At 42.7% G+C, this 23,697-nt stretch overlaps 2 protein-coding genes across 2 annotated transcripts; both read right to left on the bottom strand.

Annotated features, from left to right (window-relative positions):
• Positions 1 to 13,426: 13,426 nt before the first annotated feature.
• On the bottom strand, positions 13,427 to 14,242 carry LOC133907182 (protein TIFY 11d-like). Its single transcript, XM_062349210.1, has 3 exons — positions 14,040 to 14,242; positions 13,671 to 13,922; positions 13,427 to 13,523 (listed from the first exon to the last, which is right to left on the bottom strand). Exons 1-3 carry the CDS (start codon positions 14,240 to 14,242, stop codon positions 13,427 to 13,429), a joined length of 552 nt encoding a protein of 183 aa, XP_062205194.1.
• A 3,065-nt stretch (positions 14,243 to 17,307) lies between these two features.
• On the bottom strand, positions 17,308 to 17,974 carry LOC133907181 (protein TIFY 11d-like). Its single transcript, XM_062349209.1, has 2 exons — positions 17,772 to 17,974; positions 17,308 to 17,620 (listed from the first exon to the last, which is right to left on the bottom strand). Exons 1-2 carry the CDS (start codon positions 17,972 to 17,974, stop codon positions 17,308 to 17,310), a joined length of 516 nt encoding a protein of 171 aa, XP_062205193.1.
• Between the last annotated feature and the right edge of the window lie 5,723 nt (positions 17,975 to 23,697).

Genomic DNA, 23,697 nt, shown 5'->3' with positions numbered 1-23,697 from the left:
TTCCCAGAAGTTGCCAAAAGTTACAAGAGTCAGAAGAGAAGGAGAGAAGAACTAGAAGAGCTGCTGGCTTTAGTACGACGAGAACTTGTACAAGAGCGTTAAATGACAGATGCCAAAATCAAAGAAGCACTTCAGTAAAGAAACAGGTAGCAGTAAGGTGAAGAAAATGTTGTGAGCCTTGGTGGTCGTTAGAGCAACTGCGCGTCCGTGGGGTTTGTAGAAGAAGAATTGACCTGTTACCCCATGGATGACATCATAGAAAGTAAAGTGTGCAAGCTTGTAGTTCCCACCTTGAACATTACAACCACGGTGGCTATGGGGCAGGTCGACCAATGCGTGGAAGGAGCTCTCTTCAATGATCTTCCGATACAGCGGGGATATGCCAAGGTCCACGTGGACTCCGTGTGAAGGTCGTACCGTAAGATTGACATGGATTACCCCAGAGAGACGGGTTCTAAGAGGCTCAGATCAAACATGGGTGGCTTCATTCTGTGGCCCAAGCGCTACATAGTGTTTGAAGATGAGACAGACGAGTCGTTTGATGCGGAGTCAGACCCACCACACAGAATTTCTCCGACTCCTTCATGGTCGCCGCCACCGCCACCGTCACAAAGAAGAGAGCCAACTCCTCCACGGTCATCGCCATCGCCACCGTCACCCAGAAGAGAGCCAACTCCTCCCTTACGTAAGTCGCAACTAAAGGAGCCAACTCCTGCTCCTCAGAAGTCAGCACTAGTGCCATCAAGAGAGCCAACTCCTCCCCCTCCGAAGTCAGCACCACCACCACCAAGAGAGCCAACTCTTTCCCATCTGAAGTTGACAACAGCTGCACAGTCTAAGAATTTGAGTTCATCTTAGAAGTTGGCTTCATCCTAGAAGCAAAGGGCACCTAAGAAGGTGGTAGCATCTGAGAAGTTGCCTTATTAACAAACACCAGAGGAAACCAGAGTGATAGTGGATGCCAGTGTCAAGAAATTCTTTCAAAAGCCAGAGCTTGAGAAGAAAATACCAATCCATGTAGAAACACAAAAGTTTTCTTGAAGATGTCCAAACCTGTTGAGCGTAAGAGTAAATCAGACTATGCTCGCATAAAAAACAAGAAATACTTGAAGGAGTCTTCTATCGAACATATACGATAAGAATAGAATTTAGAAAGATTTCTTGAAGATGCTAAAATGACAAAAGAGCAATTTCTAGACTACTCCCTGACACCAAAAGCTGGGCGAACTCTTGGTCGCGCCAAACATGTGGGACAAACTGACATATCAACTTCGGAAATTCCATGTGTGATATATGAAGGAGTCCCGGGATGGTAGAGAAATGTTCGAGGCCAGATACAAGGCTCGAGATTTCCTCCACGGGGATGGATCTATTTATATATTATTTGAGGAAATGTATCAACTGTACCAGTAAGATGCTCTCGACGTGTCTATCTTGAGGTGTTGGACTCTGTACGTGTCATATATGTATAATTCAAAATATACATTCATATACTATTGGATTGAATGTCTTAACTTATTCCTTATGTAGAATGGAGGTACAAAGATGTAGGACGGAGGGCATCTACCATGTGGGATTCATCGACCCACATCATGTAAACCCGACAATGATGCAATCCGATCAAAAAGGATCTGAGGACTATGCATTGAAGTGTATTCTGGAGCTACAATTGAAGAAATACATACTTTTGCCCTACCACTTTGGGTATGTATTTCACTTCATGAATATTCTACTCTTTTTGAGCAATACATAGTTAGAAATTAGGACCAACCTATGGCGACCTATGTGTAGTTATCACTAGATCTTCCTTGTCATCCAGCCAGACATTAGCAAGATCGTTGTTTTCGATTCACAAAATAATCCAAAAGAAACCTACCAACTCGTCATTGACTTGCTACAAAGGTAAAACCCAACTATTTCATTATTGCTCTTGTAATATTTGATTTGATTGAATCTAAGTTTACTTACGGTAATAATCACACACATGCAGAGTGTACCTACGATACATCAAGAAGAGTGTTAGACACCAGCCATTCGCGAAAGAATGGATTGTCCAACATGACTTTCCTTGTAGGAAGCACGGCCCGGTCAATAATTTATGTGGTTTTTATGTAATGGAATTCATGCACGGATTCAACGAAGATGCGTCATACCAGGTGGTCGATTCTGAGGTATGCGACATACATCTTGATGACTAATTTTCAGGTCCAACATGTGCTCACAAGGATTGATTTCTTCAATTCTTGAAATTGCAGCTCCTCGTTCTGTCCAGAGATCGACTCATGGCTATTGAAATCAACGCACCTCAAGAACAACTTGTCGGGTTCATCAATGACCAAGTCATAAGTCCAACCTGCGAGCTCCATGAATTTGGCTCCTCTCTCTTGTTACCTTCATCCAACAAGAAAAAGCAGAGTTCAGAACCTTCGATGTAATGAAATCTTATATGTATGCGTTGTATATATACCGTGACAAGACTTGATGTTTTAAAAATGAAATTTATATGTGCTTGTGTATATATGCTGTGATAAAACTTGATGTCTTGTAAATTAAATTTATATGTGTGTGTCTATAAATATACAGTATACTATTGCAGGCCACGACAAAAATTTGAAAATGCTATGGTATTAGCAGCCGTCAACTGAAAATGCCATGGTCTTGTCACATTTTGAAAAGGGCGGGAAATACCTATTAGTGCCGGTTGGTAAAAACAAACTGGCACTGATAGTGATTTTCAGTGCCGGTTCCATACCCGGTACTGATAGTCTAGGCACTGATAGACTATCAGTGCTGAGTAATCAGTGTCAGTTCAAAACCCGCCACTGATGGTGATTTTGAACCGATACTGATGAGGCTATCTATAGTAGTGCTTGTTTTATAGTACACTGTCATGTTTCATGTCACATTCCCAGGATGAGATGTGCTATCATGTCCTTAACTTGGAGCAGGGCATCCAGGGACGAGTTGAGCACACGGGAATGTACTATCATGTCTATAGCGAAAATGACCCTATTAGGCCATATTTGTAATTTTGGTGATTAATGACAATATAGTCATTGGGAATAACATGTTTATCAAGTATATCCTTTAGTAGATATTATAGATGCAATACAAAAAGAAGTCACCGTAGCTGGGATAAAGAATGATTGAATTGGAGAAGTCTCAAGAGAATTGCTTTCACCGGATGGTCTGGTGCTCTGTGTGTTGAAATCACCAGAGCATTTCTGACAAAAGGAGAGAGGAGACTAAAGACTTCACCGGATAGTCCTGTCCTCAGCAAAGTGTAGCACTGGAGCTTTATCTGTAAAGAAGAGCAAAACTGAAAAATCCACCAGATAATTCAGTGTTGATGAAAAATGTGCACACCAAAGTATTTTGGCTTGGGATAGAAGAAGTTGAATCCACCGGAAGGTCCGGTGATCATCCAAGCCACCAAAGTGCTTAAAGTGATCATTCAAGAAATTAAATACAAGATTAGTGAGTGATTAGTGCTTATTGGACTAAAGTGAGTTGTAGCTGGGTGCTACAACTGAAAAAGGGACAAGAGGTGATCCTATCTTGTACCAAGTGGTAAGCCAGCGCCTTAGAGTCTTGGTGACTTGTCGACAACTTGAGCTGGAGTTGCTCAAGCTTGTTGACCCTCTAACTTGGTGTGGAGCGATGACAAGACACTTGTACAGGAACACGGAGACCCTTGCCTTCGTGGTTCAAGCTCTGAAGTGATCATGATGGTAAGTGTCCAAAAGAGAAGCTAGTGGTGAGACCTTGCCATGGTACCTTAGTGGCTCATCTGGCTTAAGGCCTTGTCTTGATGGCTTGGTGGCGCAAGAGCTATGATCGAGTGCCGTCCGAGAGCATATCCTTGGTGGAGCTCCAATATGGGCTAGGGATGGCATTTATCTCATCTGGCTTGAGGTCTTGCCTTGGTGGCTTAATGGCTCACAAGAGCCATGTCCCGGTACCATCTGGGAGTATATCCTTGGTAAAACTCCAACGTGGACTAAGGGTGCTATTTATGCCATTGATACCATGGAAAAAAAGTCCCTTATGTTGATTTTGCTTTCTCTACCATCTTTATGCTTCCGTACTTACATTCTTGCAATCTAACTTTGTGAATTTACTTTTCTAGAGGAGATCGTTAGGATTGGCTATAGGTTGCAAACTTTTTGAACGGTAAAATTGACACACTAGATAAACCTAGAGCACATTTAGATAGAAATTAATATATGTTTATCTTGTGAAGTTTTAAAGCTAATTAGAATAGTTTTTAAGTGTCCTAATTCACCCCCCTCTTAAGACGTCACTAATTCTTACAAGTGGTATCAAAGCTAGGGCTCTCACCAACTCTACAATTGGTTTTAGAGACTCTCATTTTTCACAAGGTTTAGCCAATTCAAGAGGCATTTGAGCCTTAGTCTCAGTATGACGGTTTAGGTTTCACCGCCTAGAAAGGGTTGACGTCCGGATTAGAGATGGATTCCATTAGTGCTTCACTTTTTGATGGCACAAATTTCCCCTGATAAAAAATTCTAATATCTTATTATTTGCAAGCCCGAGATTTAGATGTTGGGAGAGTCACCAAGGAAGGGATGAGACAACGCATCACCAACAAGGAGAGGCATTTAGATGAATTGGGGAAGAATATCCTTTTATCATCTTTAAATGTTGATGCATTTAATCGTATTTATTCTCTCACCAATGCACATGATATTTGGACTAGTCTCATTAAATAACATAAAAGCACAAAGGATGTGTGTAATGAGAAATATCATGTGTTAGTTACTAAGCTCAATAGCATCAAACAACTACCCCATGAAAGTGCTAATGACATGTACTCCCGTTTGAATATTCTTGTCAATGAGATCAATGGGCTAGGTCCAATACCAATTCATGATGATAAAGTGGTGGGAAGAATACCTAAAGCTCTTCTTCCAAAGTACAAGTTGACAGTCTTCATCATCTATAACAACAATGACATCAAGAAAATAACTCCAAGTCAAGTGCTCAGCAAGATCACCGCCCATAAAATGACCATAAATATGGGGGTAGAAGCTTCTTCCTCATATAACACCAAGTATCTTGCACTCACAAGCAAACAAGCTCAATGTCAACATATGAAGGCAACGATTAGGAGGCAAGAGCAGGAGTCGAGCTCAAGCGAAGATGATGGTGATCAAGATGAAGAGAGCAATGAAAAAGATTATCAAAGCACATCAAGTGATGAAGAAATTGATTTCAATATCATCAAGCTCTTCTCAAAATTAGAGAAGAATATGAAGAGGATCAATGCAAAGATTGATCATCTAATCTCTATTGAAGACTTGGTTAATACAATCGATCATATCAAGAAGGAGAAGAAGACTAAGAACAAGATAGAGACAAGAGGAAAAAGAGCCAAAATATTCGCAAACATAGGAAGATGGGTGAGCGACGATGAAGAATCGAGTTCAAGTGCTGAAAGCCTCACAATCCTCTCCTCCAAGAGAAGCTCTTCCTCAAGGTCGTCATCATGCAAGTCATCATCGCGTAAGTTATGACCAAATGTATGAATAGCGATGTAATTGATGATGAATCTGATGAGGATTCCCTCTCTCAAGAAGAACTCTTTCATTTAATCAATGAGCAACAGAGGGCACTTAAGAAACAATATAAAGAACTTCAAAAATTCAATGCCCTCAATGACATTCGTGCTATTTTTTTTAATTATGAACAATTATTGAGAAAATTCAATTTTCTAAACAAGTAGTAGGAAGAGCTTAAGGCTAAATTTGAGTGCATTGAATATCAAACTAAGATCCATTTGAAGCAATTTACCGCACTCTTTAATTTCAAGCCTAATGTAGATGCTTCCACTTCTTGTGATGATTTGATTGATTTATCTAGCTCATCTCTTTGCAATGAGACATGCATTGAGAATGTTGTTGTAGAACTATCTAATAAACTCATTGTACAAGAGAATGATGAGCTCAAGCAATAAGTGAAAAGCTCAAGAAGAATTTGGCAAGATTAAAGAGCAAGAACCATATCCAAGGTCCTCAAGACAACTATGCTACTATGATAAAGAAACTTGTGGAGGGGTCTACTGTGACATATTTCAAGTGCCATAGAAAAGGCCACAAGTCCTTCCAATGCAAGCAAGTCAAGAAGGAGATCAAGGAGAAGAAGAAGATCATGAACCTCTCCAACGAGACCTCCAACATCTACACCAAGCCCAACTACAAGAACAACGTCAAGAGCAACCACTACAAGCTCAAAAAGAAGGAAAATAGCAAGGTGGTTGGATATATGGTTGGGAGAAAGGACTAGTGGTGCAATCAACCCATTTGGGTGCCTAAGTAAGTCATCACCAACATGAAAAGACCCTAATCGGTTTGTGTTCTAAAGAAGACTTGAAGCCCGAGACGGCTATAGGGATTTGGAGAGTTGGCTCACAAAATGAAATGAAGGTTCAAGCAAAAAAACCAAGTGTATAAGATTGAGCATATTGATGAAGATCTTGATCATCATATACCCAAATACCTATCCAAAAGTGAAATGTACGAGATACAAAATCCTTTCAATTTATACATTTGCCTTGTCTAGGATTTCATATGTTTATTTCAATTTATTGCAATGCCTAGTATAAGTTTTTTCTTATGGTAGGTTGATTGTGTTTTTCACTTTCTTATGAGCATCCTATATGGTTTATTAGTTTTAGGTTCTTTTCATGGTACTAGTTTTACAATTGGTATCTTTCATATGCCATGATTCAATCTATAGGATAAAACCCTATTGTTATCAAAATTAAGTACATATCTCTCTGAAGTATTCAATATTTGTATGCACACATTTAGGGGGAGCATATCCTATAGGTTATGATTTTGAGACTAACATGTGTTGTTAGATGTATCTTTTGTAGTCTCATGGTGCAATCAACATGTCCCCGGAGGTATGCAATGCTTAAAGGCTTCAATTGGTATCATTGTTTATTCATTTCTATATTTAAGCTACCTCCATACATGATATAACTTATACTTCGTACATCTACTTATTATCTAGATGTGCATATATTACTACATTCTTACAAGGGGTATTCACAAGTGGATCACATTATATGTATGCACACATATAGGGGGAGTTTAGATTATATCATGTGAGTTTCATGAATTATGATCCTTATTTATCTTTTTCAATTGATATCTATACCTCATACCTTTACAATTGGTATCATTTCATTAGATCATGATTTATGAAGCTCTCTCCCATATGCTCTAACGCTCTTTCTCAGGTTCAACATGTGTTTGCAGTCTTTTTGAGATTGTTAACAAAGGGGGAGAAGTTTGACGATCAAAACAAGAGGCATGCCTAGTGAAGAACAAGCAAGATACTAAAGTTGACAAAGGGGGACTCATCTATATTTGGTATCAAAATCATGTAATAGAGAAGCTTTTGCATAGCTCGATCAAGGGAGACAGTGGCAATAGAGAAAGGGGGAGCCATAACAAAAAGGGGACTAAGTGGTAAGAACATACATCCAAGTAATGTGGTAAGACTTTGTGCTCTCTACAATTGATATTATTTATTATTTGTTACTTGCTTTGGTTGTATTGTAATCAATCACCAAAAAGGAAGAGATTGTAGCGAAAATGACCCTATTAGATCATGATTGTGATTTTGGTGATTAACGACAACATAGTCATTGATGCTAACATTTTTATCAAGTATATTTAAATACATAAAGAAGCTACCGCAACTGAGACAAAGATTAACTGAATTGGAGAATTCCCAGGAGAATTGCTCTCATAGAATGGTCTGGTGTTATCTGTGTTGAACTCACCGGAACATTTCTGATAAAAGTGAAGAGAAGGCTGAAGACTTCACCAGATAGTCTGGTGCTCAACAAGATGTAGCATCGGAGCTTTATCTGCAGAGAAGAGCAGAACTAAAGAAGCCAGCGGATAGTCTAGTGTTTATGAAGAAGGTGCACACCAGAGTACTTTGATTCAGGACAGAAGAAGTTGAACTCACCAAAAGGTTCGGTGATCTGCGGAAGATATACACCGAAACAATTCTCGCGGAGAGGGTTGCAAGTGTTGAACATCGGAGAACAACGGACCGGAAGGTCCGATGATGGGAAGTGAGTGCACCAGAGGCTTTACCAGAGTATTTCTTGCAGAGGCGATTCCAAGTGTCGAAGAACGAGGATGTGCTGACCAGATGGTCCGGTGTCAAGAGGAAGTGCACAAGAGGCTTACACCGGAGTAATTTACACAGAAAGGCTGCAGAGGCTCAAATGAATCAAATGTACTCACCGAATAGTCCAGTGAGAGAGATAAAGTATACACCAGAGTATCCGGTATTTACAGAGGCTTTGAATAGCGGTACCAACAGCTATTTTCTGAAGATATACTCACCGGATGATCCGGTGTTAGTACTACTATTCTCACCGAATTATCCAGTGTTAATAGTTTTTATGAGTCGTTAGGAAAACAGCTTGTTGGTGGGTTTAAGACTATAAATACCACTCTACTCTGTCATTTGAATGTCTGGCATGCTGCTAGAGTCTAGAAAAACACAGAGACACTTGAGAAGATATCCAAGCCATCAAAGTGCTTAAAGTGATCATCCAAGATAATTAAGCACAAAATTAGTGAGTGATTAGTGCTTATAGGCCTACGATGAGTTATAACTTGGTACTGCAGTTTGAAAAGGGATCAAGGAATGATTCTAGCTTATACCAAGTGGTACGCTGTCGCATTAGAGTCTTGGTGACTCACTGGCAACTTGAGCCAGAGTTGGTCAAACTTGTTAACCCTCTGACTTGATGTGGAGCGGTAACAAGACACATGTATGGAGACGCGGATACCCTTACCTTGGTGGCTCAAGCTCCAAAGTGACTACGACGGCAAGTGATTAGAAGAGATGCTAGTGGTGAGATCTTACCTTGATACCTTCGTGGCTCATCTAGTTTAAGGTCTTATCTTGATGGCTTGGTGGCTCAATAGCCTTGTTTGGATGCCATTTGGGAGCATATTCTTGTGGAGCTCCAATGTAGACTAGGGTTGATATTTATGCCATCGATACCACAGCATAAAAATCACTTATGTCAAGTTTGCTTTCTCTACTATTTTTATGCTTCCGTATTTACATTCCTGCAATCTACCTTTGTGCATTTACTTTTCTAGAGGAGTTTGCTAGGATTAGCAATAGATCGCAAACCTTTTAAGTGGTAGAATAGACATATTAGATAAACCTATATCATATTTAGATAAAAATTAATATAAATTTATCTTGTGAAATTTTTAGAGCTAATTAGAATAGTTTTTTTAAAATGTTATAATTCTCCTTCTTTTAGGACGTCACCATCCTTAGCAATCGCTGAACCAATGTCTTTAAATTTTGCACAGGACAGTTGATGTATACTATCATGTCTTTAAAATTTCGTATAGGGCAGTCAATTTGTACTATGACATGCACGTCTTGAAGTTTTGTGCAGGTCATTGGGATAAGCTATCACATATTCACTTTGGAAAGGGAAGAAATTAATTGATGCCATTAGTAGCTGATATGTTGGCTTTCTAAAAGCAAAAAATAATTAATGGTATTAGTTACGATGGCTGTAATTAGGGCGGAAATTAATTATATTGCATGTTGACTTTCCAAAAAAACATAAAAACATATCCAATACTTATGGATGACCTATTACCTCATCAGATGAATGGTCCATAGTTATTTGAGTGTATTGTAAAATCTATCGTAAAATTACAGCGAATTCTAGAATGACATTAATTTCGAACCAGATTTACTCTCTGGTATGCCAGACAGGAGAGAGCTAGCTTTACTCCAAAAAAAAAAAAAAAAAAGGATTACATTGAAGGACTGCTATACTAAACTAGAGCTGGAATTAAAATCGTGCGAAGGCAAGCTGTAAAGCTGTGGGTTCCAGTGACGTATCTTCTTAAAGAAGGAACAGAGAACACTTACCTTGCTAGTACAGAGGTTGGAAGAAACGTCACACTAGCCATGAAAATTTTCATGGCAAACGCATGCGATATATTACACTGTACACGGAAAATGTACTGAAAATTGCAAGGGAACAAAACAAATTCTGGTAGTTGTGAGTTGTGACAAGTGAGGTAGGCACGGCCGTGTGGAGCAAGCTATTGCGTGTGCCGGTAAACCGTCCAACGGTGGCATCTTCAAGCATTCCAGATGTAGAATCCTCGTGCTCTCTAACAAGAAAAATGAGCATTTTATTTCATTCAAAACGATGGTAGCAGCTCCAGGTCCGATCTATCAAATTTAAGAGTCTTTATAAATAGGGAGGATTGTGGTATAGCTATGTATGATTTAGTGCTAAATTCTGACACTTGGATTCCAATACTACCATATCCAAGCATGGATATGCGCGCCATTATTAAGACAACCTCAAATTAAGCGTTAGGTCAACTTCAACAGGTACCTTAAAATTTCGTACTTTATAATACTATTGTAGTATTTATTATCACTATTACAATACTATTTTTTCTAACCATCTCTAATAAATACTCTATACATTAACCCTATCTTCTCTCCTTTTTTTTTCGGTTACCAGCCACACCCCTCCCTCATCAACTACTCCATCCACACACAGAGAGAAGGAAAGCAGCACACCGGGCTACACGGCGCCGCCAGGCATGCCTCGCTGCGCAGGGCCCCCACCGAGCCAATCCGCTGAGCCAAGCATGGATCCACCACCACCGAGCCACGGGGATCTGAGAGGAGGTCTAGCAATGCTTACTGCCCCAACACCGCCGGTTTCATGGAGGGATTTGAGCTCGCACATCCGTCTTCTCCAACACCGGCGAGTTCTCTCTGCCCCAACACCGACGTACCGCCGTTCCCTAGCCTCTCCGCCGGCCAGCAGCGCCATCCAATTCTGGCAGTGACGCGGGAAGACACGGCTGCGACGCGGAAAGGCGCGGTGGCGACGCGGGAAGGCGCGGTGGAGAGCCACGGGAAGATGGGCTCGGCGGCCGGCGGAGAGCCACGGGAAGATGGCCTCGGCTGCCGGCGGAGAGCCACGGGAAGATGGTGGTCCCGTGCAGCCTTCCACGCCCGCGACCACGAGGACGGCGAGCTCCAGGCCGAGCTGCGCGCTACCTTCGACGTGGACGGTGACGGATGCGTCCGTGTACAGTGTTGCGGCAACGACGATTCGTCCGCAAAAAAGCCATCCATCTCTCCTTCCTTTGCCGCGACCTTATTCCTGTAGCACTTGATACCGGCTCTGTTGGAGATAGTTGCTGGTGCTACAGTAGACCGCAAAGTACTGTACCTCAAAAATTTGCCGATTCCGTTGGAGTTGGCCTTAGAAGAGGCCTGCTTGGAACGAAGGAATTCCTGTCTTTGGACCGACGAACACTGCAATTCTACTTTGTAGGGCCATGCGCTGCTTCGCCATCTTTTTTGAGCAAACGTCAACCTCATATATTCTTAATTTAGTTCAAAAAGACTCAGGGACTTGGTGGTCGATCGGATGAATGTTCTCTGGATAGTTATTTAGTCAAAACCCTTTTCTCAACCTGCCTCCTCCTTCCCACGATTGCAACTGGGAAATACAACTTCATATGCCTTGTGAATGTATGATATATCTTGTCCGTTTATTTTTTCTATCTAATATTTATCTACCTGTTTATTCTCTTACCTATCTTATGATCTTTTTTATCTATCCTTACAACACGAATCTCAACACAAATGAATGATCTTAATAAGACATGTGTACGCAAGAGCTAGTGAAAATTTCCTATTTTACCATCCTACTTTATTTGCCTCCTTCACCCGATTACATCACCGTCCCTACCCCACCTAACGAACCACTTCATTGTACATTATAAGGTTAAGGTGACCACAATGTTTACTATCTAACTAGGTAATAAGTGGGACTATATGTTAGTGGATATTAGTTGTTATAGTTGTCACAATGTATATTGCTAAAAGACAGTCTTAAGATGGGACCACATCTAAATAAAAAATTGGAGCAACCTAATAGTCGCCTTCCACTCCCGACGCCCCCCTCCCATACATGATGCCTCCTCTTCCCATTCCTCTCGAGTGATGTCGTCCCTCCCTTCCCCTCTCTAGTGATCAAATCAGAGCCACCGCCTACCGGATGGATCCCCTAGTGACCAGATCAAGCTCCCTTCTGGCCAGGTCGAGCTCTCCTCTGCTAGATTGAAGTCCCCACCACCAAATCGAGCTCCTCTCCAGGTCAGATCAAGGTCAACTCGACAGACTCCGATAGGGAGAGAGGAAGGGGACGATAGAGAGAGAAAAGATCCGGTGGCAATGGCCACGGGTTGTGGTTGCTAGATCTGGCTACGGTAGTTCTCCCTCAGTTCTTGGTGGTCAGATCCGATCATGGTGGTTGTCTCCAAGCTTGCGTTGGATGGATTCAGACCGCCACCTCTTGCGCCATGGCTGATGGAGGTCATTGTTCTCGTTGTCCGCCTCTCATGGAGATGGGTCGCCATATCCCCGGGCTGTGAAAAATTTATCACCGAAAAAAATCGATAAACCCGATAATCCTGTTTATCGGTGGGGCCCGATAAATTTTTGAATTTGGCGTCTTTTGATTCCGGGATCCAACACGCGAGCAACAAAACGTTGGCCCGCAAGCCGCAGACCGCTAGACCACCCCTCCAATCCTAATTCATTTATGTGTTATTTTTTATATCAAATGATTTGGATGTAATCTATATGATTTTCTAGATAAATTGAGCCTTTTTTTTCAAATTTTATCAAAAAAAATTATCTATCGCTGATAGAATTCTGATAAATCCCAAAATCTTGTTTATCGCTAACCCCGAGAGCCCCTTGCTGTCTTGCGGGATGCGAGGCGCAACATCACACGTTGCATAAGTGGATGTGAGTTCGTCGAGGTGGCTAGAGCAACAACAGAGGAGAGGAGGGCGGACAATGGGATGTGAGAGAATCAACATATTATTCCTTGTGACCTGGTAACAGCGCTACTGCCGACAACAGCTTATTGCACGCTTTAATACCACCCTAGTGTATATTGTCGACAGTAAGATCTTACTACCCCACTTATTTCCCCATTGTGGCTGCTCTTATAAATCGCTTTTATAACATAATAATATTTTAATATCTCTACTTCGATCGACAAAGATAAACATTCAAACATGCATTAGATGACTACACATTATTGATTATTCTCCATAACAAGGGTGAGAACATCAACTGATGAAAAAGATACCGCCTATCAGCTCCAGAACACTCAAGGTGCCAGGTTACAAGCCCTCAATCAAAGGACGGATAACTGGTAAAAGAATTCTTTGGGGCTCCAAACAATTCTCAGAGACAACACTCTAGGTCTCTCGAGTATAATAAGTTAGTACTTCTCAGCAACGTTCTCTTGAAGCACCTAAACCTTGAACTCTCAAGGTTTTCAGAGCCTAAGCCATGAGGCAGAAGGCTCATCATTCATAGCCTTGCCGGTGGCCATGTCTTCCTCCAGTGCATAGTAAGGGTCGGTGGTGTTGCCCCTGCCAATCCATACACGCATGTCAGATGTCATCCATTGTTCTAACTAAACAGCTTCATCAATTAATGTCGAAAGAAATTAGAAGACACGAATTTGTAGTGAAGCAGGTGGAGAGCGTTCTGTGTGATGCATTGATGCCCCTCCTCACCTGTGCTTCCTCTTATGGAGGAACCTCCGCAGCGATACCTTCCTCGCGAAGGGCAAGTCGATCTCCGTTGATGCCTCGATGGCCACCAGCTTCTCTGGCATGGCCGACGTTCCCTTCTCTGATGTCTGCGAGGTTGACAAAGATCCGACCAGTTGCATCAGCTCCTTGGCCTTGTCGGCTGAGAAGTTCCTGGACATGAGCACCTGCCCCTTGTAGGAGATGGTCAGCGGCGCCGTTACTTGCGCGTCCGGCCTGCATGCAAACCATAGATCATGCAACATTGCCGTGAAACCAGAACCAACCAAGCGGTTTCACACAAGTCTTCGTGTCATCGACATATAAGGCAAAGAGCTTACAGATTACACTCACCGCTCTTGGGATGACCGCGTCATGCCGGGGCACATGGGGAAGAGCTGCATGGTCCTGGTGTCCGTCTCCTCAGCCTCCTCCATCGCCGGTGGTGGTGGCACCTCAAACGCGGCGGCGATGTCCCACATCTGCTGCTGCTCCCTCATGTGCTGCCGCAGGAGCCCGAACGTGACGGCGAACAAGCTGTTACCGACGGTGGCCATCTCCTCCTCTTCCTTCGCTCTCTTCACAAAGAGGTCGGGGTAGAGGTGGTTCTCTCTCACTCACTCACTCTCTCTCTCTCTCTCTCTCTCTCTCTCTCTCTCTCTCTCTTCCGTGGGAGACTCGCTCGGCGCGTAGGGGGGCCCATGCTGCGTGGCTTGGGCTGCGTTTGTTTGTCTGTTGGCGAGTGGCCGGCGAAGGAAGGAGCACGTGAATTGCGAATGGCTGGGAGTGACGTAGGCAGGCGAAAGCCATTTCCCCAGCCCGAAGTAAAATTTTCATACGTGGATGCTCACGCATAGCTTTATCATAATCGTTCATCTGTGTTAGGATTCATATTAGAGTAGATAGTTAAAAAAATCATAAGTTAAATAAGAGAATTAATAGATGAATAAATATCATGTGGGAGTAATGGATTAATGAGATTAGACAAGTGTGCACAAGTGAACATGGAGTTACATTTCCTCTGCCGCCCCTAGAAGATAGGCATCTCGCGCTGCTAACGTATGCATCCCTCTCTTTCCCATCTTTTGCTATAGCTTATTTTTAATTAGATTTCTCAACTCTACCTCTACATCAGCTCATTCCTTTTAATTGTGGCCTAAGTTTAGATTGTATTCAATGTCCTGTATGTTTCTCATATCTTATGGCAATTTTTTAGGGTAAAAGCAAAATTCTAGGCATGCATGCTGCGTGCTCCGACGCACACGCAATCTAGAGCAGTGGGATGCTAAACGAGCGAAGGGGAGCGCTAACGGGGGATTCACCACTTATTGCTCTCCCTCTCCAATACATCCCTCGTTACTCTCTCCACTCTCTCTCATTCTGCCGCTAGATTGAGGTACACCTCCCTCCACCGCCCTCATCTATTCTACACTGCCTTCATCTTCCGTATTTCCATCGACCCCATGCTGCCTCCTAGCACCCTCTCCTCGCCCCATGGTACGGCGGCGCGACTCAAGTGTTAGAACGTAGGAATTCCTATTTTGGACCAACGAATACTACAATTCTACTTTGTAAGCCCATGCACTGGTTCGTCGGATTTTTTGAGTAAACGTCAACTTCACATATGCCTAATTTAGTTCAGAAAGACCTGGGGATCTTGGTGGTCCATCAGATGAATGTTCGCTTGATAGTTATTTAGTCAAAACCCTTCTCTCAACCTGCCTCCTCCTTCGCATGATTGCACCAGGGTAATACAACACCACATGTCCTTGTGAACGCATGACCTATCTCATCTGCTCATTCCTCTCACTTGATATTCCTCCATCAGTTAATTCCTTCACTTTTCTCATGATTTTTTTACCTACCTCTACAACACGAATCTCAACACAAATAAATGATCTTGATAAGGCATATGTATTCAAGGGCTAGTGAAAATTTCCTATTTCACCACCCTACTTTATTTGCCTCCTTTGCCCGATTACATCACCATCCCAACCCCCACCTAAAGAACCACCTCTCAATGGAACTGACAAGACCTACTAGGTAACGAACCACCTCTCATTCGAACTGACAAGCACCACCACTACTGCCTAGTGGCGCCGATAGCCTCTATTGCACATTACAAGGTTAGGACGGCCACAATGTTTACTACCTAACTGGCCATATGTCAGTGGACATTAGTTACTGCATTTGCCACAATGTGTATTGCTAAAAAGAGGCCTTAATGTGGGACCCACATCATAATAAAAAATTGGAGCAACGTAGCTATCACTTTCCACTCCGGTTGCCCCCATCCCACGCACGATGCCTCCTCCTCCCACTCATCTCCTTCGGCGCCGTCCCTCCCCAGCGATCAGATTAGAGCCACTGCCGGATGGAGCCCCTAGAAACCAGATCAAGCTCCCTTCTAGCTAGATCGAACGCTCTTTTGCTAGATCAAAGTCCCCACCACCAAATCAAGCTTCCCTCCGGGTCAGATCGAGCTCAACTCCACATACCCCGACGGGAAGATAGGAAGGGGATGGGAATGGGAGAGAGAAACGATATAGTGGCAATGGCTGTGGGCCTCGAATCGACAAGGCCGACCTCTCGTCCTCTGCTGTTGGACTGATCTCCCCAATGATCGGATCGAGCTTCCTCTCTCTCGAGCTTTTCATGTTGGTTCTCCCTGAGCTCCCGTTGGATGGCTTCACTCCGTCACCTCTTGCACCATGGCTGGTGGAGGTCATCGTCCTCATCATCCGCCTCTAATGGAGATAGGCCACCGGATCCCCGTGAGCTCCTTGTTGTGCTGCAGGATGCGATTTGCAACACTGCACGTTGCAGCAGTAGAGGTGAGTTGGTCAAGGTGGCTAGAGCACCAACAGATTGTGCAATAGGGAGGGAGGACTATGGTATGTGAGAGAATCAACACATTTTTTCCTTGTTACCCGGTAATAGTGTTATTGCCGACAGCAGTTTACTCGTTTTAAAACCACTCCCATAGTGTATATTGTTGACAATAAGACTTTACTACCCCTACTATTTTCTCGTTGAGGCTGCTCTTATAAATTGCTTTGACAACATAACAATCTTTTAATATCTCTACTTCGATCAACAAAGATAAACATTCGAAAATGCATTAGATTACTGCACATTATTGATTATTCTCCATAACAAAGGTGCACTTCTACATCATTGCGATGAGAACATCAATGATCAACCTATGAAAAAGATACCTCCTATCAGCTCCAGAACACTCAAGGTGCCAGGTTACAATCGATCCCTCCATCAAAGGGCAAATAACTAGTAAAAGAATTCTTAAGAATTCTCAGAGACAACAGTAGATCTCTGGAGCATAATAAGTCAGTACGTCTCATCAACGTTCTCTAGAAGCACCTAAACCATAAACTCTCTCAAGGTTTTCAGAGACTGAGCCATGAGGTAGAAGGCTCCTCATTCATAGCCTTGCCAGTGACCACGTCTTTCTTCGGTGCCGGTGATGCCATCACCCTATAGTAAGGGTCAGTGGTGCATCTCCTGCCATTTCATACATGGAACACGCATATCAGATGTCATCTACTATTCTAACTAATTAAACAGCTTCAGCAATTAATGTTGAAAGAAATTAGAAGACACAAATTCACAGTGAAGCAGATGGTGAGCGTTCTGTGCGATGCACTGATGCCCCCTCCTCACCTATGCTTCCTCTTCTAGATTGAGGAACCCCCGTAGTGATACCTTCCTCGTGAAGGGCATGTCGATCTCCGCTGATGCCTCGGTAGCTGCCGGCTTTTTCTTGAACGGCCGACGTTCCCTTCTCCGACGCCTGAGAGGTCGACAAAGATTTGACCAGTTGCATCAGCTCCTTGGCCTTGTCCACCGGGAAGTTCCCGAACACGAGCACTCGCCCCTCGTAGGAGATGGTCAGCGGCGCCATTACCTGCGCCTCCGGCCTGCATGCAAACCGTAGATCGTGCAACGTTGCCATGAAACCAGAACCAACTTGCCAAGAACTCATCAGCCAAGCAAGAACATGTATAGCTGTTTCACACAAGTCTCCGTGTCATCTGCATCTAAGGTAAAGAGCTTACAGATTACACTCACCGCTCTTGGGACGGCTGCGTCATGCCGGGGCACGTGGGGAAGAGCTGCATGGTCCTGGTGTCCGTCTCAGCCTCCTCTGTCACCGACGGTGGTGGCACCTCGAACGCGCCAGCGAGGTCCCAGATCTGCTGCTGCTCCCTCCTGTACTGCTGCCGTAGGAGCCCGAACGTGACGGCGAACAAGCTGTTACCAACGGCGGCCATCTCCTCCTCTTCCTTCGCTCTCTTCATGAAGAGGCCGGGGTAGTGGTGGTTCGGTCTCTCTCTGTGCCTCTCTCTTTCGTGGGAGACTCGCCCAGGCGCGTGCTATTATACTGGTGCGACCGTGGCTTGGGCTGCGCTTGTTTATCTGTTAGAGCGAGTGGCCGGCGAAGGAAGGAGCACGTGAAATGCCAAGGGCTGGGAGCGATGTAGGTAGGCATGCTAGAGCCATTTCCTCTATCGTTACGGAAATTTTTACACGTGGATGGGTACTTATAATTTATTATGACTATTTATTTGTATTGAGATTTGTGTTAGAGAGTAGGTGAGATAATAAATAGATGAATAAATATTAGATAAAAAATTATAGAATAAATAAGAGAATAAAAAATAGATGAATAATGGGAGACAATATTAAACATGTGTACATAAGTAAATGTAAAGTTGCTTTTCACCAGTCACCTCCGAGGATAGGGACCTCGCACCGCTGACTTTTGCACCACTTTCTTTCCCTTCTTTTGCTATGGTTTATTTTTAATTAAAGTTCTCAACTCTCGCTCTACGTCGGCTCCTTCCTTTTAATTGTGGCCTAATTTTGGCCTAATTTTAGTTTGTATTCAATGTACTATACGTTTCTCATATCTTATTGCAATTCTTTAGAACGAACTTGAATGGAGGTTATTAGCTTTCTAGCGTGGTTGACGGGAGTTGGTCGGGGTAACAAATTGTGCTGTATACAAGTCTGCGCAAGCACTGTTGTAATCTTATTCCGGAAAATATGTTACCGACAAAAGAGAGAAAAACATAAACTCCTTTTTTAAAGATCAGTGCACGTACGCTAACTACTAGATTCAAGGCCATGGAGAACATATTGTGCTTATGAATGTGCAAGGATGGTTGTTATCTGAATTACTTCGTGAACTATACTACCGATAAAAGAAAGAAGAACACAAACTCAACAGTATTCTGATTACGGACATAGCGCTCGTACGCTAATTGGTCTAGATTTTTTTAATAAGAAAATAAGTTGAAATATGTGATCAATGATTGATAATATTATTATTTTAATTTGTTGATTTGTGAATTGCATGAGCATAGTTATATACTGTAATTATGATTCTAACTAACCAAAATTGTCAAGAAAATAGAGTTGTGTTTTTGTCTCTGAGTTCAGAAAAATTGTATACGCTGGATGATCCGACGCTGGGCAATTTTTACACACTGGATGATTTGACGCATTGAAAGACTTCACGTCGGAGCATTTTAGCTCAAAAGGAAAAATTGAAGTACACGCCGAATGATTCATTGATGAAGTGAAGAGAACACCGGACTATTTCTTCCAGAGAGATTGCAAAATTAGTTCTGACAAAAATATACACGCCAAATGGTATAGCAATGGGTAAATGTACACACCAGAGTATTTCATCATAGAGCCAAAGATGGAAGTGTACATTGGATGATCCGACGATGGAGTCAAGTGAACGTCGAAGCTTTTTTTTTCTCAGAGGTTGCAAACTAGCTCTAGTGGATTTGTACTTGCCGGATGGTCCGACATTCAAAGGGATGAACACCGGATGCTTCGTTGGAGCTTTTCTTGCAGATAGGTTGTAAGATGGCTGGTCCGGAGAAGAAGTACATGTCGGATAGTCCGGTGCTCAGAAGCTATGAACACCGGATCATCTGGCGTTCATGATTTTTCTATGACTTTAATTAAGGATTTTGATTATAGACTAATCTAATGGAGTTAGAGATATTTGTGTGCTTGTCTCATGATATGCAGGTGATAGATGCAATTTGATGGTTGACGGTGGGATGATCGGGGCCAAGCGAGCTGCTTGGTGCCAAACGATTGAGGGGGCCAGACGGAATCAAGGGTGATTCTAGTTTTGCACATAGAGGTTAGGCAAAATATGTAAGGAAGGATGAAGATGGCGTGTTGATGAAGTCAAGCGAAGGGAATGTCGGTGCAAGTGACAAGGCGGCCTGAAGGATCGTAAGTGGGAGATTCTTGCCGGTGATTAAGATCGTAAGACGGAGTACACGCGTCAATATTGAGATGCTTGCTTGAGATGAAATCAAGTGGCATCAAGTCACACTTTAAGAAGCTTGCAAGATGGTTTCACGATTTGCCTCAAAACCGTAGAAGGAGGGAGGGCATATGGCATCATTGTAAAGCTTTCATCGAGGTGAAGCTACATTGTGAAGGCGCCATGGCCATTCAATAGATGGAGCAAAAAATAGACTAAAATATCCTGGTGGTAGGTAGGAGGCTATTGGAAAAGAGGAGTTTTTTTGGCAACAAACACTTAAGAGCTAAGCTATCTCTTTAGGCCTATAAATAGAGGGGTATGGCTGTGTGGGAGGTTTGAGCTAGTCATTTAAGTTTGTATGCTAGGGTTTTAGAGGATATGAGAGATGAGTGCTTAGCCTATGTATATGTGAGAGTTTTTGTGAGTGAAACTACTTTGTAATCTGTCTAAAAGTGGGCTAACCTTTGCAAGAAATGAAGTGCATGTTTTCTTCGTGCTTGTGTTCATCTCCTTCTAGTTTAATTCTATTGGCTCTATTGCTTTGATACAAATTTTTACTTTTTGATTGTGATTTTCGTTTTGGTTAATGAGCTGAGATTTTTCCACTTGAGAAGTTGTTTTTTTTGTTGTTAGAGTAATAAATTCACATACAAATTTATACAAGTAGGTCTTGAATTTCTTTGCCTCTAGATCATTAACTCGGGGAACTTTTTCTTTCAGTGATCTTTTCTTTGAAGTAAAGGTTTCTATCTTTAAGTTGCTATCTTTCTGTGGCGATGACTTGTAGGATATGTGTCAATAGAACCTAGAGTTCATTTACACCCATGGAGTTTTTCATAGAAACTAGGTTCTCTCCAGTTTTTGCTTCCACTTTGTTTTGAGGTGCGTTGGATGACCAGAACAGGAGAAGGCCATCAAAGAAATTTGTGAGGTGACTATTCACCCTCTCCAATTGTCATTCTCGGTCCTACAATTGGTATCAGAGTCAGTTTGATCACTTGTTGACCTTAACCGGCTTTATGATCCATATGCGATAATGAGGAGACATGGGAAGATCCCACTCTTTGATGGTCGTGACTTTTCTTATTGAAAGATGCGTATGGAGGCTTATCTTTTAAGTGAAGGAAGTACAATATGGGAGGTTGTAGACTCTAACTATGAGATTCCTATTGCTCGTACTTCTCAAATCCAAATTGAACAATATGAAGCTAACAACAAGGTTCAAAATATATTATTCACTAGCCTGAGTCATAATGAGTTCGACAGAGTCCAACACCTCCGTACTGCTTGTGAGATTTGGTCCACACTTAATGTCTTTCACGAGGGCACTAAACAAATCATGGTTTGGCACCAAAGCACATACAACCAAGAATCTCAGATATTCGTGCAAGGCCTAGGAGACTCTTTAGATGCCATGTTTGCTCATTTTGATGAGATTGTTAGCAATCTTAGATTAAATGAAGTTTTGCCCTACTCTGACCATGAAAGGGCAATCAAGTTTTTCTATGCTCTTTACTGTAGTATATGGGAAGTGAAGATCTCGATTATTGAAGAGTCATCTAGTTATGACATGTTGGCACATGATGAATTCTTCAGTAAGCTTAAATCCACCGAGATAGCCAAGACGACTATAATAGGCCTAGGAAATCCCCTGTCTCAAAATATGACGTTGGTTTCAGGACCTAGTGGTGGTAGTCCTGCTGGAGTTGGCTTTTCTTGTGCTAACCCTTCATCGAGTAGCTTTTCTTTGTCTTCCTTGGTTTCTATCACAGAGGAGCAGGTGGACACACTTGATGATGAGGATCTTGCTTTGATCGTAAAGAAGTTCATCTACTTCTACAACAATAGAAGAGACCAAAGGAGAGGTGGCTCTCAGGTTTGTTATGAGTGTGGTGATACCACTCATTTTAAGATGGATTTCCCAAAGCTCAAGAAGAAAAAAGATTGCGGCCACGATCATGAAAAGCACAAGAAGAACAAGAAGCCCTTCTTCAAGAAACGTGATAAGTTGGCCAAGAAGACGATGAATGTGGCATCTTGAGCTTTCGTGGTAGCGCTCAGCAACGTTGACACTTCCTCAAGCGAGGAGGAAAGCTTGAAAGAGGATGAGCCGCCCGTGAAGAACAAGAGGAAGAATAAGGACTTCACCAGTTTTTGCTTCATGGCAGATGACAACGACAGCGACCCCGAGCTCGATTCTTCTAAGGTATCACCTTCCTACGCTCTTGTTTGTCAGGACAGATTGCTTAAGAGAGTGGTTTAAGAAGTAAAGGAACTCAAGTCTTGGTTAGAATTTTCATCTTTTAAGATTGAGTTTCTTAGGTCTAAGGCCAGGGATGAGGAGTGTGATAGTTGCCTTGTGTTCATGAGTGAGCTTGCTGAGTTTCAGATTTTGCATGCTCAAGTCGTCAGTCAGCTTGAGACTGCAAGAAAAAGCTCCTTGAGGAGGAGTCTATACCTACTCTCTTAGGTTCTTGCAAAAATTTCCCTTTGCTCTCAAAGGATGTTGATGTGAAAGTCAAGCGCATAAAGGAGCTAGAATCTAGATTGGAGAGTGTTGAGTGTTCTAAGTATGTGCAGCTAAATTGTTCCACCTGCATCGTTCTTAAGGACAAGCTCAGCTAGGTTAGAGGGAAAGTGGAAAAACTCATGGCCGAGAATGAGTATTTCCTTTTTCTTGTGGAGAAATACTCAGAAGGCAACAACAAGATCAATTTGATTTTGGCTAAGATCAAAATGTGCGCAGACAAGGTGAGTTTAGCTTTGGGGTTGGGTTTTGAGAGGGTGGCTTAAAATGGGGATGGTAAGACTGTTTTCACCGTACCTACTACTCTTGAGGCTAAGAAATCCAAGATCAATACCCCACCATAAATTAGAAAGAAGAAACCCACACCACAACCCAAGAGAGCTCTACAGCTAAAGATGAAAGTCCTAATGAGAGAGCCTAGAGTGACTGGCAGTCCATTTTGAGAGACTCTACCACTGCACCTAGTGCCAAAGAGAGGGTCACCTAGTTAGGTTTTGCTTTTTCCATAGGAGGGATGAGCGACGTGAGTGGGAGTGGAGTACTCAGGACATATACTTCCCCCCTTTTGGTGTACATGAACCTTTTCCTCGCTCTTACACACGAGGTTTCAATGCCTCTCCGTTTCCACCTAGAGGTGGTGCTCGGCGTGGATCTTACCATGATTTATATGATTTTGGTTCACGTGTAAGAGGCTTTAAGTTGCATCGTTTTGGTGGACAACGTTTTCTCTATTGTGGCACTCGCCCTTAGCGCACTAGTATTGATTTGCATGCAACTGCTTCTACTGCTTCAGGGTGGATGACCCAATACTAGATTCACAAGAGCTTTTTGTCTAACTCCAGAGTTGAGTCATCCACTTATTATTCTTGTCATATGTAGGTGGTAGGCAGAGGTTTGGAGAACAAGTGGCTCATCGAACCTGATTGTTTGCACCATATGACCAGAGATGCATCATGGTTCTCCAGTCTCACCCCGATGAAGCAACACGAGTACATCATATTCGGGAATGACAGAAAAGGTAGAGTGAAGACCAAAGATATGGTAAGAGTGAGTGAGAGTTTCACTCTCAAGGATATAGCTTTGATGGAGCATTTGGGATACAACTTATTTTCTGTATCTCAGTTGTTGAATGAGGACTTGGAAGTGCGCTTCAAGCGCAATACTTCTCA

The sequence above is a fragment of the Phragmites australis genome, chromosome 24, assembly GCF_958298935.1.
Source record: "Phragmites australis chromosome 24, lpPhrAust1.1, whole genome shotgun sequence".
NCBI lineage: Eukaryota > Viridiplantae > Streptophyta > Magnoliopsida > Poales > Poaceae > Phragmites > Phragmites australis.
Note: the sequence above shows the minus strand (reverse complement) of the source record. Positions and strands in the feature narration are given on the sequence as shown.

What these genes read in the sequence shown, in the direction of transcription:
- LOC133907182 (XM_062349210.1), bottom strand. Translation starts at nt 14,242, where the DNA reads ATGGCCACCGTCGGTAACAGCTTGTTCGCCGTCACGTTCGGGCTCCTG. An exon ending in ACGCGGTCATCCCAAGAGCG is followed by an intron (nt 13,923 to 14,039) that starts GTGAGTGTAATC and finishes GTTTGCATGCAG; the next exon opens with GCCGGACGCGCAAGTAACGG. An exon ending in CTCCATAAGAGGAAGCACAG is followed by an intron (nt 13,524 to 13,670) that starts GTGAGGAGGGGC and finishes ATGGATTGGCAG; the next exon opens with GGGCAACACCACCGACCCTT.
- LOC133907181 (XM_062349209.1), bottom strand. Translation starts at nt 17,974, where the DNA reads ATGGCCGCCGTTGGTAACAGCTTGTTCGCCGTCACGTTCGGGCTCCTA. An exon ending in ACGCAGCCGTCCCAAGAGCG is followed by an intron (nt 17,621 to 17,771) that starts GTGAGTGTAATC and finishes GTTTGCATGCAG; the next exon opens with GCCGGAGGCGCAGGTAATGG.